The sequence below is a fragment of the Thalia democratica genome, chromosome 6, assembly GCF_965202585.1.
Source record: "Thalia democratica chromosome 6, ktThaDemo2.hap1.1, whole genome shotgun sequence".
Taxonomy (NCBI): Eukaryota; Metazoa; Chordata; class Thaliacea; order Salpida; family Salpidae; genus Thalia; species Thalia democratica.
The window spans coordinates 21558758-21577985 of NC_139170.1; the positions used below are offsets into that span (position 1 = coordinate 21558758).

At 24.7% G+C, this 19228-nt stretch overlaps 1 protein-coding gene across 1 annotated transcript; it reads left to right on the forward strand.

The window, feature by feature from the left end:
* The first annotated feature begins 632 nt into the window (after window positions 1-632).
* LOC145838052 (cystathionine beta-synthase-like) lies at window positions 633-15475 on the forward strand. Its single transcript, XM_082945580.1, has 17 exons — window positions 633-770; window positions 3642-3748; window positions 4211-4320; window positions 4445-4585; window positions 4725-4804; window positions 7449-7583; window positions 7871-7940; window positions 9625-9716; window positions 9887-10008; window positions 10131-10219; window positions 10648-10753; window positions 10907-10981; window positions 11142-11279; window positions 12510-12618; window positions 12747-12831; window positions 14421-14462; window positions 15017-15475. The coding sequence occupies exons 1-17, from the start codon at window positions 750-752 to the stop codon at window positions 15088-15090; spliced, it is 1596 nt and encodes a 531-aa protein (XP_082801706.1). The 5' UTR covers window positions 633-749; the 3' UTR covers window positions 15091-15475.
* Window positions 15476-19228: the final 3753 nt, after the last annotated feature.

Consider the following 19228-nt stretch of genomic DNA (forward strand, 5'->3'; position numbering starts at 1 on the left):
AAGTTAATCAATAAGTAATCTAACAGTGAGAAATTATTCAGTAATAATAAATTAATCCTTATTATTATAAAATATAAATTAATCTGATGTCATAAATTAAATAAATTAGAAGTTTAAACTTATCAATATTTAATAAAGAACACTTGTCAAAAAATATTTTATACAAACTACTTAAAAAATTATTAAATCAGATTAACTTAAATTTTATTATCAAAAGTGTTAATTTATTAATTACTGATTACTTTCTCAGGACAAAACCGGTCTCAGTCTACCGAAGGCTTGTGGTCTGATGATCAAATTGGTATGATCAACCCTTTTGTCTACTTGATAAAAAATAACAGAAAAAAACTTAAAATAAGCATAAAAATGATTAAGTATTTTTAAAAGTATTCAATTAATTTATTTTGTTACATTAGATTAATTAAATTTTGTTACATAAAGGATTGATTAATTACTGTTGAATTTTTCACTGCTATATTACTTATTGATTAATTTGCTTTTGCTATATATCTGGTGCTTCAATTTTATTTATTGACACTGATAAACTCTGATGAGCCTTGTTTACATAAAACAGTGCAAACTTAGTGACAAGTTGTTGAATAAAATTATTATTTTTTTTAGAAATTTGACAAGCAACATAGAAATTAAAACAAATTTATGAAATAAAAATAGTTTTAAAACTTATGGTGAGCTAATTAAGTATACCTTTTATTAGACATTTAGTTCTAGTATTTTAAAGAGATTAAAGCATGGCTTGCCCTCATAAAAATGTAAGTTTTTTGTTTTTGTGCTATATTCAAATAGATATAATTTTAAAATATGAATTCATTAATAATTTTAAGTCAAGTTTATTGTAAAAAAAATCTTATCTAAAGAAATCATTTTGATTGTTTTATTCAATGTTAGTGTGATTTTTTGGAAATTTACTGTTTAATTATTGAATAAAAACCAGTTCTGCACAAACTTTTCATTTTTATGCTATTAAGGGCATAGGGAGAGGTAAAACACTTTTTTCACAATTTGATTTTATATAGTTTTTACTAAGCTACAAGGTGCTTTTTACCAATTTAAAAAATTCAAAATAATTTTTGAGATATAGCTGGTCAAAGTTGGAGGCAACAACAGGTTCCTTATGGAATGCTTTTTAGTGTGACTTAAACTATGACAAATACTTACATAGTTTTATTGATCATTTAATTGTATTTTATTCAGGGTTGCCACACACTCAGGGAACTCGTGGAACTCAGGGAATTTTCAAACAATAGAAAATCTCAGGGAAATTCAGAATTAAAATTTATATTACAGAAATACTATTTTCTAATTTTTTACTTATAACAGGGTTGCCACTTTACCTGGAATTCTAAAAAAACCTGAAATTTGACAATTTAGGTAAAAAAAACCTGGAAAAGCCTGGAATTTTGAACAAAAAACCTGGAATTTTTAAGAATTTCAACATGTTCAGTAGTAAAATTTTGGTTTGACCCAAAATATTTATCATATAGATAAAAAAGATTTGTCATCACGAATGTTTTTTTTTTACTTTAAAAACACATTTTAAGTAGCTGTACAGTATCTTTCCAATCTTTTTATGCTATTTAACACAGTTTCTTACCTTAAATTTAACTTTAAATAAAAAATAGACCCAAAAATGTGTACATTTAAAAACCTGGAAAAATTTTTGAAAAAACAAGTGGCAACCCTGTTATAAACATGAATGACTGTTGAACCTCTTTAAAGTTGCCCTAGTTACATTAAAGCAATGAAACTTTGACCTGTTGTTTGTTCTTTATGCGTAGAACTATCTGATCAGAAAGATTTAACTCTCAACATAAAAAGATAAAATAGTTACAGTGTTTTATAGAATTGTAAAACAAAAACAAATAAAATGTTTACCTTTCGAAGGTATCAACCACACTGATGACTATTGAACCTATTTAAAATTGCCATAGTTACATTAAAGCAATGAAACTCTGACATGCTGTTCTATATTCATAGAACTGTATAACCATAAATATTTTTTATAAACATTGTAACTATTTTATCTTTTAAAGTTGAGAGTTAAATATTTTTAAATAGATAGTTCTAGGATGTGTGGAAGTTTCATTGCTTTAATGTAAGTAGGGTAATTTTGAAAAGATTCGGATTTCATCCATTTTAAAAATAAGAATATGGTTGTAATTTGAATTTGGTATAACATTTCAACGAGCATAAAGTTATTGTTATAGGAAAATTTATTAATTTTTCAAAAAACATAAAACTTTAATGTCAATTATTTTCCTTATCTTAAAAGCTATCTAAAATTTTTTTTTTTATTTTAGAGAACGCACCTTTGCCTTTAATTTAAAAAAAAAATTATTTAATTTGGGGTTGGAATTATTTCATGGGGTCCCTCCAAAAATAAAGGTTTTTTTCGTTTTTTTTCATCAAATGGTATTAGAACCAAAAATAAATATTTTTTTTTAATTTTTTTTTTTGATTTCCCTTAGTTTGCATGTTATAAAAACTCTTAAATAGTTATTTTATAAATAATGTTAATATCTTTTACGATTTGGCCCAAAATCAAAATGTAGTATATTACACTATCATTTGCCTTGGCCATTTCCTAGATAAAAAATTGATAAAAGGAAAAAAAAAGTTAATAAGAATGTGAATTACATCAAACTAAATTAAAATAAAATAATTTAATTTAATTTGTTGTATATTCACATTCTTATTAACTTTTTTTTTCCTTTTATCAATTTTTTATCTAGGAAATGGCCAAGGCAAATGATAGTGTAATATACTACATTTTGATTTTGGGCCAAATCGTAAAAGATATTAACATTATTTATAAAATAACTATTTAAGAGTTTTTATAACATGCAAACTAAGGGAAATCAAAAAAAAAAAATAAAAAAAAATATTTATTTTTGGTTCTAATACCATTTGATGAAAAAAAACGAAAAAAAACCTTTATTTTTGGAGGGACCCCATGAAATAATTCCAACCCCAAATTAAATAATTTTTTTTTTAAATTAAAGGCAAAGGTGCGTTCTCTAAAATAAAAAAAAAAATTTAGATAGCTTTTAAAATAAGGAAAATAATTGACATTAAAGTTTTATGTTTTTTGAGAAATTAATAAATTTTCCTATAACAATAACTTTATGCTCGTAACATTTCAGCATCATAATTTTTTAGAAAATTTTAAGTGAGAACCCTGCGTAAAGCTTTAAGTTACTTATATAATTTCAATTTATTTAATTTAAAGTGTGTTGTAAATTTGGTATTTTTTAAGTTAACTGAAATTATCCTTATTTCTTATGTTTATAAGAGATACTGTAATAACTAAAGATTGAACTATATGCTTGATAACATGGATTAAAGTGTTAAAGTTTATATCACAAGTTGTGTTTGATGAAGTCTAAAAAGAAAATGGATGTTTTAAGTAATTAGTCAAACTATTTTAGAAAATTAATAATACTTTAAACTAATAATATATAAAACTTAATAAGATATTGTATATAGTTTTAAAAAAAAATTTTTGTTTAAAAAAAGTACAAACTAATGATAGCTGATTTTATTAAAAGTTTAAACGTTATATTTAAAAGTATAGACTAAAATTATTTATGCCTATAAAAATTACCTGTGTTTCAAACTTTTAGGGTATCTTAAGTGGTGATGCTTCTTCATGGACTAGACCTGATTTACCACCTCAATGCAAGTGGGTGCTTGGTGAAGATCAAAAATCTCCTCACAATCATTACAGAAAGTATTCATTGTTTATATTAAGTTTATGTTTTTTTAGAATTTGCTACAGTTTTATATTAGAAAAACTTTTTATCATCTATAAACTAATTATTTACAATTAGTAAAAAAATAACTTTAGGCTGCTTTAAAGTCTTGTCAATAAAACCTTGTTTTATACTTTTTATATTTAGCTGTTTTAATGAAACACTCATAGATTGTTTAAGATTAGAAAAATATAGTTTCTGCTAAGTAAATTCTACAAAAAAGGGTTGTCACACACCTATTATTTTGAAGTATTAGGCAGACTGTAGTAAATTTAAAGATTTTTTTTGAAAACTCAGGCTTTTTTTGTTAGAACTTGAATGAGATTAAGTTGATCAGTTTTTGTTGTTTGGTTATTTTAAAGTATATTTTTTTTTGCAGCAAGCTCTACCAAGATATAATATGACTAGTAGGTAATCTAAGTTAATGAAGTAATTTACAGGGAAAATGACAGAAAAAAGTATTTTTCATCTGTTCTCGAAGCTATTGGAAGTACACCTATGGTTCGTCTCAGCAGACTGGAAAAAGAATACAACTTGAAATGTGAACTTTGTAAGTTTTAAATTTATTAATATTAAACTTTTTAAAGAAGTATAAACAAAGCATTTTTAAAGTATTATTTACTAAAAATGTATACTATTTATCAAAATTAAGTTGTAAATAAATCAATTGACAGATGCAAAATGTGAGTTTTTTAATGCTGGAGGCTCTGTAAAAGATAGAATTGCTCTTCGCATGATTGAAGAAGCTGAACTTACTGGAAGAATTAAACCAAATGAAGGTTATACTATAATTGAACCAACATCTGGAAATACTGGTTTGTACTTATACTACTAAACTTCAATTGTTATATAGTTTTAAAAGTTATTTTTAGGAACTAGCTAAAAGTTAGTTAGACTGTTTTGTACATTTAATAAGAAAGTTACAATAACTAAATTTGTTATTAAAAAATCTAGGTATTGGGCTTGCATTGTGTTCAGCTGTAAAAGGGTACAGGTGCATTATTGTCCTCCCTGAAAAAATGTCTGCTGAAAAAGTGAGACATTTTTTATAAGTATTAATAAACACTATAAATTATTTAGATATTATTATTCCTTGTGAGTGTCAGCTGTTGACTCTCTTATTATTACTTAAAGATATTTAAGCCATGCTTTTTATTGTACTTACTTTTCACAAAATTTTTGTAAGTAAGTGTGCAGTAAGTAATGTAGCTCAATGTATCATATTTCGTTACCTATTATTATTTTTACAGAAGGTTTATTATTTAAAACTAAATGACATAAACAAAATAAATGATGAGCTATTCTTCAACAAGCTTAACATAAACCTAAAGATAAACATAAAGCTTATCAAGAATTTTTAAATGTCCAAGTTAAAGTAACTACTTTATATTTCTACTTACTTTTTTAACTATAAAGTTTTTACAAAAAGAATCATATTTGTAGTCTGATATCATTATATCTTAATTTTTTGAGAACTTAAACTATAAAGTATATTTAATTAAGGGCATAGGGGGGTCCACCTTGATTTTTAAAGGTTGATCTTATTTTATAGAGTTTTACTTGAGCTATTAGACATTTTTAACCGCTTGAAAAATTCAAAGTAATTTTTGATTTATGAGCAATTAAAGTTGGTGACCTCAATAGGTTCCTTATGGTAGGCGCAAACTAAAAACGCAAAAGAAGACCATTTCACTAAAAATCTATATCCTCCTTCATTTTTCAACCAATCTTCTTCAAATTTTCACAGAAAGTGTATTATTAAATTTAAAAAAAAAATTAATACAAGAATTTTTTTAATTTTTAAAAATAAATTTTTTATTAAAAAAAAACTATCTATTTTTTTTTGTTTTTTTAATCTGAAATTTTATTTTTTAATATATTTAAAATTCCAACATTCAAAGTCTTTTAAACTATAAAAGGAACGTTTCCCGAAAGTTTGAGGTCTCTAACTCAAAAAATGATGAAGGAGAAGATAGATTTTTAGTTATTTTTTAAATTTCCTAGAAAATTTACTCCAAAAAATTTGCTGTCCATTCGTTTGTATCGGAAAATTTTTATAAAAATTACAATATCTCAAAAGTTAAATAAGATTTTTTAATTCTATAAAAACTGGCTTGTAGTTTGTACTCCAAGCTTTCATATAAAATCCAATGTTATTTTTAGTAGAAAAAAAAATGTTGGACCCCCCTATTGTCTTCGATCCCCCTATTGTCTTCGAATAAACCATTAAAATATATGAAGTTTAACAAAAGAGTTGATCATATCAATTCGATCATCAGACCACAAGCTTTGGTAGACTGAGACCGGTTTCGTCCTAAACCTGTAAGGACGAAACCAGTCTCAGTTTACCGAAGCTTGTGGTCTGATGATCGAATTGGTATGATCAATCCTTTTAATGATCTTGAGCCTGCCTCACGGCATACGAAAGTTCAGGCTTTTTATCTGCAGACTTTCGCTGATGTTTTTGTTGATTAAAATATATGATGCATTAAATGCTATTTACCTCTCATATATTATTTAGTTGAAAAATAAGTGATTGATATTTATTATAAAGTAAAGTATCGTATTGTAATTTTTATAAAATAGAAAAATAAAAATTCTCAACTTATGTAAGGAGACAAGTTAGATTTTGTTTATACTGATTATTAAAACATTATAATGTTTCACTCTTATTATAGTAATCTATCTTTACAGATCTACAGATTTTTGTTAAATAAATCAAATAAGTATACTCTATTTGAATAAAAATTATTAACAACTAAAGATCTCTTGTAGATTAATATAGGTGTGAAACTTTGCATTTAAGAAATCATCTGCAAAATTAAAATGTATAAAGTATAATAATTATTCGTTGGCCTTAAATGCCTTTTGAGCTATCGCTTAAATTAAATTTTTTAAAAACTAAAATTGCAACTGAGAAATCTTTTTATGTTAGTTATAAAAATCTATAGTTAGTTATAAAAGTTATAACACCAAATATAGAAAAATCTGATCTTATCTGTACTTTGATAGCTTTACTATACCTTTTTTCAATTTTTTAGTGGTAACTATTATATGGATTATTAAACATTACAGGGTGACCAAATTAACTAGAAACTTGACAATTTAGCTTAAAAAAAACCTGGAATTTTGAACATAAGTACATAAAAAAAAACTTGGAATTTTAAACAATTTTTACATGTTAAATAGTAAAGTTTCGATTTGAATCTATCATATAGATTATAAATATAGAAAAAAATATATAGAAAAATCTATATGTAGATAAAAAATTATGTTAACATGATTCTTTTTAATTAAAAAACACATTTAAAGTAGCTTTACAGTATCTTTTCAATGTTACTATACTATTTAATACATTATTTAACCTTTAACTTAATTTTAAACTATAAAAGACCCAAAAACGTATATTTTCAAAAACCTGGAAGAAATTTCTCAAAAAACAGTTGGCTACCCTGACATTGGTTTTTTTTTTTTCATAGTATAGTTTTAAGTAAATTTATTTGCTTGTATTTGTACAAAAAAAACTAACTTGAAGAAATAATTATTTTATGTTAGTTGATAAAACTTTGTAATTGTTGTGATTCAAACTTAAAAACTGGGTATTATAAACTGTTTGATAGTTTAAAACAACCAGTTTGTAAAAAAACAAATAAAAACAAAACGTATGCTATATAAAAGGTTAATGTTTTGCGTGCATTGGGAGCTGAAATTGTAAGAACACCTACCAGTGCTGCTTTTGATGACCCTGTTTCTCACATTAGAGTTGCCCAGAAGCTAGAAAAGGAGATTCCTAAAGCTGTCATTCTTGATCAAGTAAACATTACTTTTTTTAGAACCTATATTTACCATAAATAATTTGTTTTTGTTACAGTTGAAATTTCAGCTGTTGTACTTTGATACTAGCAATTTAATTGTTTGAATTAGAGTTATCTAACATTTTCTTAAGATATTACCAAAAATCAACTACATCACAAGTATTTTTAGACTATTAAGAAAAAAAAGTGTATTTGTTTTTTTTTGCTTAACACTTAAAGTTAAGTTATAATCTTAAGTTATTATATTGAATATAGTTTTAACACATCTCTGCAATAAAAAAACAGTACCGTAATCCTGGCAATCCAATTGCTCATTATGATACAACTGCTGCTGAAATGCTCGAACAACTAGATGGTTATTTTGTTATTATTTAAAAAAAGTTTTTTGTCAGACTTTTATTATTTTAGAGAGTAAACTAGTTTCTATACTTTGAAAAAATGTAAGTTCGCTTTTACAAAGTTTCTAAAAAGTATAAAAAATACCATGTTTTGTTATGTCAAAATATCTCCATGGTTTAAAAGTTTTTAAAACTCAAACTACAGTAATTGTTTAAATTTAAACAATAAATATATTCTGTTTAACAATCTATATTTACTTTTAGTTTTGTTTATACAGTTGTTTTTTTGTTATATGTTTTTACAAACTTTAATTATTTTTCTATTAACAGGGTTGCCAAATAACCTGGAATCCTGGAAAAACCTGAAATTTGACAATTTAGGCTAAAAAAACCAGGAATTTGAGAAATTTTGAAAAAAAAACTGAAATTTTGAACAAAAGTCACTAAAAAAAACCTGGAATTTTAAGCAACTTTTACATGTTAAGTAGTAAAATTTCGATTTGACACAAAAATCTATGGTATAGATAATTTTTTTTGTCATCATCAAAATTTATTTTTATTAAAAAACATATTTAATTAGGGTTTAAGATATGTTTTTAATGTCGTTATACTATTAAATACAGTTTTTTATCTTAAACTAAATTTAAACAAAAATAGACCCTTGAATGTGTAATTTTAAAAACCTGGAGAAAATTTGCCAAAAACATTTGGCAACCCTGTATAATGGTATAGGATATGATTTAAATGTTTTTGTTATTGTAAAATAGTTTATCAGCATATTAGTATACTTTACTTTATTCAGTAAAAAAAGCTAATAAAATTTATTAAGAAAAAAAAAAGTAAATTCAAAAAATTCTTAAGGGGAAATGCTGTTTTATCCAAATAATAAATAAACCTTTTTTGCATACATAATGCTTTTATTATTAAATGCATTATTTTAGGTTACAACTCTAATTTTTAAGGTTTTGTTACAAGCAGTGCGCAAATAGTTTTATGAATAACTGCTCTTTTGTACTTGATAGTGAGTTAGTATTTTTACAGCCTAACTCATTAAGTCAGGCTTGTTTATTATAACTCCTAGAAATTTTCCATGATTTTTTATAACAGAGACATATTTATAGTATTTAATTACTACAATTTTTTGCATGAACTTAAATTTTTTGACATAATTATACTAAATTTAAAGTTAAAATTTTAGTTTATACTAAATGTATTTTTAGATTCTTACTAACAATTTGATTGAATCTATTATTTTTTTAAAATTACTAATTAAAAGAACTGATCAGATTCTATTATATTAGAAATTAAAAGTTTTTAGGGTTGCCAAAAAACCTGGAGTTTGAGAAATTAAAAAAAAAAACTAAAAAAACCTGTAAATTTAACAATTTTAACATGTTGAGTAGTAAAATTTCGATTTGACACTAAAAATCTATCATATAGATAACAGTTTTTGATCCTATTTTTTTTATTAAAAAAAAAAACATTTAAAGTAGCCTTACAGTACTTATTATTATTTTTATACTATTTAACACAGTTTCTTACCTTAAACTTAACTTTAAACTAAAATGGACCAAAAAATGTGTAACTTTAAAAACCTGGAAGAAATTTTGAAAACCTTGAAAAAATTTGCCAAAAACATTTGGCAACCCTGAGTTTTGTTAAATAACGTAAGCTTTTAACGAAACTCATGTACTTAAATAGATCGAATCGACGTAGCAGTCATGGGAGCTGGTACTGGAGGTACGATTAGTGGTATCGGTAGAAAACTAAAGGAAGTATGCCCCAACTGCAAGGTTAATTATTTTTACTTAGTCAAACTTAATTTCGTATATTTTTGTCTACAACTATTTTAAAACTTATTATAATAAGAACAAATGTTCTGTAGTCTTTGGTATATATTATCCTTTGGTAAATTTTTATTTCAAAACATTTACACCATTTTTGTTATTGAAGTTAATTATAGATGATTGGTGTTGATCCTGAAGGTTCAGACTTGGCATTACCTGTTGAAATGAACAAAACTGATGTCACTTATTATGAAATTGAAGGTATTGGTTATGATTTCATTCCATCCGTTATCGACAGGTAATTAATGATATATACATGGTTATGTTTATGAAAAAAATTGTGTAAAGTTATGATTAAGTGTAAAAAAGAAATCTTTTATAGTTCTTATCTTAAAAAAGTCACATGTTGCTTTACTGTAGATCAGTTATCGACAAATGGTACAAATGCAACGATAAAGCTTCACTTCTAATGGCTCGTAAGCTCATCAGAGTTGAAGGACTTCTATGTGGTGATTAGCTTTTTTGGTTTCTTATTTAATTAAAGTATAATTAAAATTTATATTATTACAATATTTTAAAATTTAATTTATAGAAAAGATCAAAGCAATAATAATATTTTCGTTTAAACAATAATATTTAATTTTAAAAGTAAGTAATATATTATAACTAATTACGTTTCTTTCTGTCACTAATTTAACATAGAGTTATTAATTTTGGTACATTACGTGGTCTTGAAATTATCCTTACAATTCAACAAGTTTATTTTGTTCAAAATCTTTTATTACAAAAAATCATAATAACTTTTAACTTATTTTTTCAAATCTTTAGGCATTCTCAAAATAGCTAAAATTTAAACATGATTGTTTAATTTTAGTATTGAAGCGTTGTTCACTTAACATTGTTCTAAAGTCTGTAACTATATTTTACAAAACAAAAGGTGGTAGTAGTGGGGCTGCGGTTTCAATAGCTGTTGAATATGCAAAAACAATGAAAGAAGGTGAAAGATGCGTAGTTGTATGTCCTGACTCCATAAGAAACTACATGTTAGCTATTTTTTATTTCTGTAAATTAGTTTTATTTTAGCTGTGTTGAGTTTTATAATAGAAAATGATTGTTTTTTCTCTTTATTTAATATCTTCGAAAGTTGATAATTTAACTTAATCAACTACTATTTTTATTTATTACTGACATTTTAGGACAAAGCATTTGATGACTGATTGGATGATTGAAAGAGATTTTTTACCTGTTCCAGCTGATGCAATGTCACTATGGTTAGTTCACTGATGATATAAAAAACAAGCTTTTTTTTCTTTTGAAGTATCTATATAAATGCCAAAACACGTTCTCTTTTACGAATAACATATCGAAATACGTTAGTATTTAGTGTAAGATTTTTTAAATGTAGATAAAATAACAGTCGTTGTTGTACAGGTGGTCAAATAAGCAAGTTAAGGATATGGACATAAAATTGCCAATGGTTGTGTACGAAGACACCCTGTGTGAAGAAGTTGCAGTTATAATGACCTCAATGCATTATGACCAACTTCCTGTCGTTAATCGATCTGACAAGTGTGTACCTTGAAATTTTTTTGCAATAAATTTTAGTAGCTTTTTTAGTGGTAAAACTATTTATTGATAAATGACCTGAGTTGCATCTAAATTAAGTCCCCTTTTGTTAACCAAATTTGTATAGTTGCAGATAACTATAAAAATATATTTTATTAATACTAACAAATTCGTTTCTGTCTGTTAACAAGTTTACACACAGAAACAAGTGTTAATTTAATAAAGAAAGAGTACTGTTTAAATTTGTTATTATATATTCCAGTGAACTTGTTACGCTATGGCTCTTTATTAGCAAACCATTAACTTTAAATTTTAGATAGTTACAATTAAATATATTAATTAAAAAAAGTAAGGTAACAAAAAATTCTTTCTATGAAATGCTTATTACTAAATCTGAAAAATTTACATCAAGTAAATTGTTCAAAGCATAACTAAACTCCAAAAATTTTAATTGGTGAACGATTTTGCTATATAACCTATCAAAAATAATTTTTATTCAGTACTGGCAGAAAATTGCCTAATTAGAAAAGCTTTTAATATATTTTAAATAGTATTTATCTTTGCATTTTGATAATCTTCAATCCTTTCTATTTAATTATACTAAATGTAAACCCATTTACATAAGAAAAGTGATATAATGTGGTACTGTAGCAAAATTTTATTAAATTATTTTTTTAAAATCATAAATAGTAACCTATTGATAGAAATAATTCTATAAGCACTGCTGAGTTTATTTAAGTCACGTTGTTTTAACAGGTCACGAGTTGGCATAACACGTCAATTAATGATGTATCATTTGTTCAAGTGCATATTGTTTTATTTAGATATTGCATGAGTACATTGTTTTTTTAATTATTTTATTGTGTACTTAAAATTCCGAATCTGCAATTAATAACGTATGCTTTCATGCACTATTAAAAAAATTTAAAAGATCTACAAACTTATAGAGCTTTGATAAAAATAAATTTATCTGAAATAACTTTCTGATGATTGATGAGAATTTTTTAATGCTGCCATTAAGTTTGAAAACTGGGTTAAATTGTTATGATGAACAGTAACTGAGCTTAAAAGGAATATATTTTAACAAGTAATATAAAGTTGATCAAAACATTAACCGTTATATAAAATAAATTCTTAGCAGCTCCAATATGTGTACTTTGAAACTGATGAATTTAATAAAGTAGCAATGCTATTAAGTTTGTAGTTTTTATAAGTAAAGTTTGATATTTGCAGGAGCTTGATGGGAGTTGTCACAATGAATGATTTGGCTATTAAACTTGCCGCGAAAAAAATAAATCCAAAGAGCTGTGTAAAAGTGGCTTTGTGCTCTAGTTTCAAAAAAGTAAGTCAATACTTTGAAAACTTTAATAATAGTGTACCATGATGCTTAGTTGTAACGAAATATAACGATGTTTGAAACTATTGTTTATAGCTTTTCATTATATAAAAAAATATAAACTTTAACTATAGGCAAAGAATACTACTAATTTGTGGACGGTTTCGAAAATGTTTGAAAGTGCTAAGTACGTTATAGTAACTGGAAATCACACTGAGTGTTAGTTTTTTAGTCTTGAAATAGTAATTTTTTTTTTGACTACAGCCTTTTTTAATCTGTTTTTATTTAAAACTGGAAAACTGTTATAATTTTTGGTATTTCTTAGTTTCATTAAATTAAAAACTTTTTTTTCTTTTTATTGTAGGTAGTTTTTGTAAATACTCTGATACTTGAATTGGTTGTCACTAATTTAATACAATTAGCAAATGAATATTAGAAATAGCTTTTATGAGATGTAATTAGTAAAGTTCCTTTATTATTAAAATTTTTGATCAAATTAACGGTAAGTTTGTATAAACTTTTTGTTGACAATAAATATTTTTGCATAGTAATCTTTTTTTTCGCTTCATATTACTTTGAAAAAAAAACATTTCTTTCAATTAATACCTTTAATTAATAAAAATATATTTTTAGTCGATTTGTCGTATTTCTAAGATTTATATTTTGCGGTCTGGATTCATTAAAAAAAAAGTCTTCTCATGCCCCACTGTTTGAAACTATAATACTACAATAATTTAAAAATACTCTTCAAAGGCAAAACTGTAATGAATTGACTAATCAACAAGCAATGATAAATAGTTAAAAATTATAGAGCACACTTCAAGACATTTGTTACAAAAAAGCTTAATTTTATCTATTAAATTTTTTTTTATCTATAAACTACGCCACGGGCTAGAGGTTTCTGCATTTAGGCCGCATCCTGCCCACGAGCCGTACGTTGCCCACCTCTAGTTTATTAGATACTCTTGTTTGTGTTTTTAAAAGTTAGGTGAAATATTTTGAAAATTTTTAGATTTTTTCAATTTTAAGTAATTTAATAAATATAAACTCTCTGAAATTCGTAAGTATATTTTAGCAGTTGAGGTAACCTTCTCCAAAAACTATGTTGTTAATCGGGAATTATAAAACATTATTAGTTTAAAAGATTAAAAATTTATTTTAGTAATTAACTTTTAATACGAATTTCATGGGTTAACGTAAATTAAAAATTTGATAATTTTAAGTTGATAAGCAGAATAATATAACTTCTAAAGTTTTAAGAGTTTGTTTTCTAAACAATGTTTCACTAAAAAAAGAAATCATATTGATTCAATTTCAATAAGATTTTATTATTAACTGGTGATCTCTTTTTATGAGTGAATCATTACTTTGAAAATCTAAAAACATTGGAAGTTTTTTTTCACAAGTTCAAATTATGATTTGAGATAAGGCAAAATGAAAAATTTATACTTACTAAAATATGACTATTTTTAGTATTTAGATGTTTTCTCTTAGAAATATATTATTAATCTTGTTTTTATCATCATAATCTCATTAATTAGACCTTCTTAAACATTTTATTTTTCAAACTTATTATTAGTTTTTGATAGATAGTTCCTTAAAAGTTTTTATAAGATTTTGAAACGTCGTAATTAGAACTGTAATCTAACTCAATTTCAATCAGTTGACAATGAATTATTAAAATCAAATTAAAAATAAACTTTTCAATTATGTTACTATAATTTTTAGCTTGACTTTAAGTGTTTTATTTTATTTTGACATAAAAACCTTTGAATAAGTTGATCTTTCAATTTTTTTAAACTAAACAGATACTGTAATGAAAAATGAAGAAGTTGTAACATTTTCTCAAAGTAAGTTTGATAAATTCTTTTATCGCTATTTCACCACTAAGTAATCAAACAAGGCAAACAAATTGTTATTTGCTTTGGTCAAAAATACTAGACAGTAATTAAACAGTTTTATTAATGTTTGTTTTTTATAATTACAGCAATGCTATACCTAAATGAACTTTAATCAGATTTACTAACAGTTTGTTTGATTTATTGAAAAACCTTTTTTAACTTAAGTAATTTTGTAAATTAATATTTTGCTAAAATTATTAAACAAATGATACCTAATTAGTTATTTAAGTTCTTTTATATACACTGCTTTAGAGCAGGAGTTCCCAAAGGGGGCGATTTCGCCCATTTTTAGGAAATGACCATTGATGCAGAAGCAATTTAACATACAAAATAAATGATTTTCCAAAGAAAGCGATATATCTCGCTTTAGGAAGTACTGCTCTAAAAGTTTTTTATTTATAGTATTAAGTACTGTATTATGGTTTAAGAATAAGCTTATTACATTGTAATATAATTTGCTTCACTAAAACTTGATGTAAAAAATAAACCATGTTAAATTTCAGAAAATACTGGTGATGGAAGTTTGTGTGGAATAATTTCTTCTTCTGACTTCTACAATTTTTTAGCTGCAAAATAAGTTATCTTGTTTTAGCATAGAAAGTACACAGATTCCATAGTGAATACACACATATACCTTAAAAAATTCACACACTTACTTTTTTTTTAGCTTATTTTAGTCTCAGAATTCCTATATGAAAGTGTCTGTAACGGATTTGGTTTTGAATTTAGTTTATTCAATTTTAAATTAAATACTTCTGTGTAATCGTCCTTTTCTAAATGCTATAATCACATATAATAGTTTATACATATTTTCTAATTTAAATATTTATTTTTTTCAAGATTTTAGACTAATCCAACTTTTAATTTCAGATATCATTATTTTTTAAACATTTATAAATATTATGTTATTACTGGTATTTTAGCCAAGTATAAAATAATGAAAAATAAAGTATCGTATATTATCCAGTGTTATTTGTTAATGAGTTTTTATTAATAAACTTATTTTAAATCTATTTGACCTGTAAATGTTATTTTTAAGTTATACGCTGTATAAAACCTTAAATAACTCTAGTAATAGAAATTACTACTAAAGCATTAAAAAATTCTGACTCCGCAAATTGCAAATCAAACTAATATATAGGTATACTTTCTAATTAACACATATAATTACAAATTTAATTATAAAATACTGTAGGGATATCGATAAGGATTGCACCTTTAACCCATGTGTACCTTACAGTTATTAAACAAATTTTACTTTTTTAACACCTTCTATTCTTGAAAAAATATTTTGTTTAGTTTTTTCATTTATCCTACTAAGGTTAATTTAATTTCAAGTTTAATAAAATATCAATATCTTTTTAAATTATTTGATTTAAATGTGGTTTTAGGTAGGCTCATTATACTCAAATAAATACAAAATTTACATAGTTTGTTTGATCAGCATATTTTTCTCGACATGAAAGTTTTAAAATTTTAATAGTAAGAAAGTCTTTAACAAAACAAATATTCAACTACATAAAAACTTAACACAAGTTTTTTCTTAAATTTTATAGTGTCTCCATTCTATAAAAAAAACCTAAGGATTGCTTTTATAATGCCGGGGTTTACTATCAGGTCGACCGACTAAGGAAGACTAATTGGCGAACTCTACTTAGAAAATGGAGAACAATGAAAATAAGTTAAAAACTGGTTTCTTAAGGGATAAATTTTTTTTATCAGAAATTCTAAATATATAGCAAAATTGCTAAGAATCAGTCAACTAGCATGTTTTTAAGGATACAACTAAGGTACACATACGCCAATGACAAGCAATTGGAAAGTTTACCTTTCTTATTTTTTATCAAACAGTTCTGTAATTTATAAAACACGAGTAAATAATTTTAAACCAACAATAAAATTAATTACACTTTGAAAAATTGCTGATACCTTGAAATTGTATATGATCGATAATTTAACTGTGTCTATTCAGGGAGCATTTTCTTATAAATTTGACGTGATTGATAAAAAAATTATTGCTTGTTTTAAATGACTAAATCCGAGTCTTAGATCCGGTAGATCACTAATTTTAGATAAAGCATTATTTAGGAAATGACAACGCATTCTACAGCATTCATATCATGTTACAGATGTTTTAGTTTGAACAATAAAAATATTAAGTTTTTTGATACAACTATCTTATTAAAGTCTTAAAATAGTAGAAAAAAACCTAGTGTTAGAACCGGGGTTGTTGAACATGTTTTTATTTTAAATAGGTTGCAGCACTTAAAAGGTAAAACCTGCGGCATGCAAGGTTCGTCCTTGAATGAAAATTTTTATAACTTACACTAGAAATTCTGAGATTTGAAATGAAGATCAAAATAATTCTTACTTAAAATATACGGAGTATTTGAATTTTTATGTACTAGATATTTTAGAAGAGTATAACTACAACTACGGACCACGAATATTGTTATTTACAAAAATTTGCTTGCGACAAACCTTCCGACCTCTGTTAAAGAGTAGTAAATAACTGTTTAAAAATTAAATGGTTTTTAATAAAAACCATTCAAAATTATTAGTTTGACACAAAATGAATTTTGACCGTTATTTTTGTAAGAATCAGCTAAATTAATTCAGCTTTAAGACTTTTTCTTAATTTAGTTTTCACAAAAAAAAAATGATGTTTTAGCAATTAATAAACTGTAGAGCCCCTGTTTAACTAAAAAAGGAGTTGTAGTATTTTATAACTTAGTTCAAGCGACTTTGTAAAAACTTTAATTAACTTAAAATCAATAAAATTTGTTGCCTTTACTTCTGTTTTACGTCTTTTTAACACTTTTTTTGTAGTTAAAAAATCTAGCAGCTGCAAAAAAGTAAACACCTACTTGTAAGCAAATGCTATAGTTTCATTCTTTCAAGCTAGTACATAAATTTACAAACAAAATATCTGAGAATGTTGGTAAGTTTAATTATGAAGTTATAACATTCTTAGACAGTAAAAAAGTTTCAACGAGTATCATTCAAGTGTTTTTTTTTTTCAAAAGTTTCTTTTTTCAGTTTTAATTATATTTGATAAAACTTTTTTTTAAGGAAAATAGCCAATTACCATCAAAAATTGTAAAAAATTAAAAGTTGAATATCTTTACAAACTTCCCTCAGTTTATTTTTGCGGAAACTAGCCCTAATAGTTATTAAGGTTTTTTTAATTTTTCTATTCGAAAATTTAACACCACACATTATGTAATTGATAAAATCTGTTATAAAGAATTTTTAGCCAAGTCTCACCTGTTATATCTTAATAAAACCAAATAAAACTAAAGTATATTCTAAACCAATGTTGACAATCTGCGGCCTGCAAATTGCAAACGTGTGGTCCGCAAAAAAAAATTTAAAAATCTGCACTTGAGGTTATGGGGTTTATAATGAAGAGTAAAAAACTAAAACTGCAGCCAGTTATATATATTTTTGAAATTTGGCCCGAGACCGCAAAATGTCTGCCGACCTCTGTAAAAGAATGTGTAACGCAAGCTTTCATAATTACTTAAATTTAATGGGTGTCTGTTATTTAAAACTCTTAATTAGTATTCAACTCAATCAATACTTTATAATAATAATACAAAAGCTTAGAATCTACAACTTTTCTTTGATAATAAATTCTATTTAAAACCTTTAATTCAGCAAATGAGCCATGTTTTTTTTTACCTACCAAACAAAAAATTATCATAGATATGCAGATTTTTTTTAGTATAGTTTAAAAAAACAGTAATTATATTTCTATTTTTTAGCTTAACTTATAACATCCTGCTTTAAATCACGTTTAATGCATGTTTTTAGTTAAAACTTAATAAAGTATCTAAGAACTAGTTTAATGTATGTAAAAGTTCTTATTTGCAATACAAAGAGCTTAAAGCTAATATTATAAAGCCACATTTTATATTGACCTAATCTATATATTAAACTATAAATAACTTATTTTCTTTAAATTTGTTCCCAGGTTTTGTATTTATTTTAGTAGTTTTAAAGTAACTCTTGTAGTTTTCAGATAATATTTTAAAAACTTACATTGATAATAATTTATATTTGTAAGTTTATATCATAGTGTTAAGTTTTAATACCTTATGCAACATTAGATGAACAATCTTTATACCTAGTATTTTCTTGAGATAAGTTATTTTAATTTGCATTTTTGTATAACGATTGTTATTTAAATGTTAGTTATACATGTAACTAATAGGTGTAAAAAACATCTATATTTGATTATAGCTTACACTTTATAGTTTATGTGTTGTACAGATTTTCAAAGCAATTATTCATAACAAGTAAGTAAATTGGCAAACGTATAGTTATTCATAAAAATTTTGTTAGTAAACTATTTATTTTTAAGTGTTTAAAAAAAAGTTTCAAACAATGTAAACAAGTACTTAGTACTAAAATTGTTCAACTTGGCAATATATATTTTAAAAATCCGAGTATTAACTAATTTAATATAAAGAAATTGTTACAGCATACTGTTTTTAGTGTAAAACATCAGCTCTGAAAAGAATATTGATAGTTCTAGCTGTATAAAAGCTTTAAAAGTTTATAAATTTGTGCTTATAGTATAATTAAAAAAACAAGTTTCAATACATAAAAAAATTGTAGTTATAAATTGCCCTTAAATAAAATTTTACGTGGTATTGCGTAGTATAAGAACTAATAAATCATTAAAATTAAATATATATTCTTGTTGTAGA

Bases quoted from the DNA above. Each gene is read 5' to 3' on its own strand.
- LOC145838052 (XM_082945580.1), top strand. From the start codon at position 750: ATGGCTTGCCCTCATAAAAAT. The intron at 12,832-14,420 runs GTTAGTTTTTTA...TAAACTAAACAG, and splicing joins AACTGGAAATCACACTGAGT to ATACTGTAATGAAAAATGAA. The intron at 14,463-15,016 runs GTAAGTTTGATA...GTTAAATTTCAG, and splicing joins AGTTGTAACATTTTCTCAAA to AAAATACTGGTGATGGAAGT.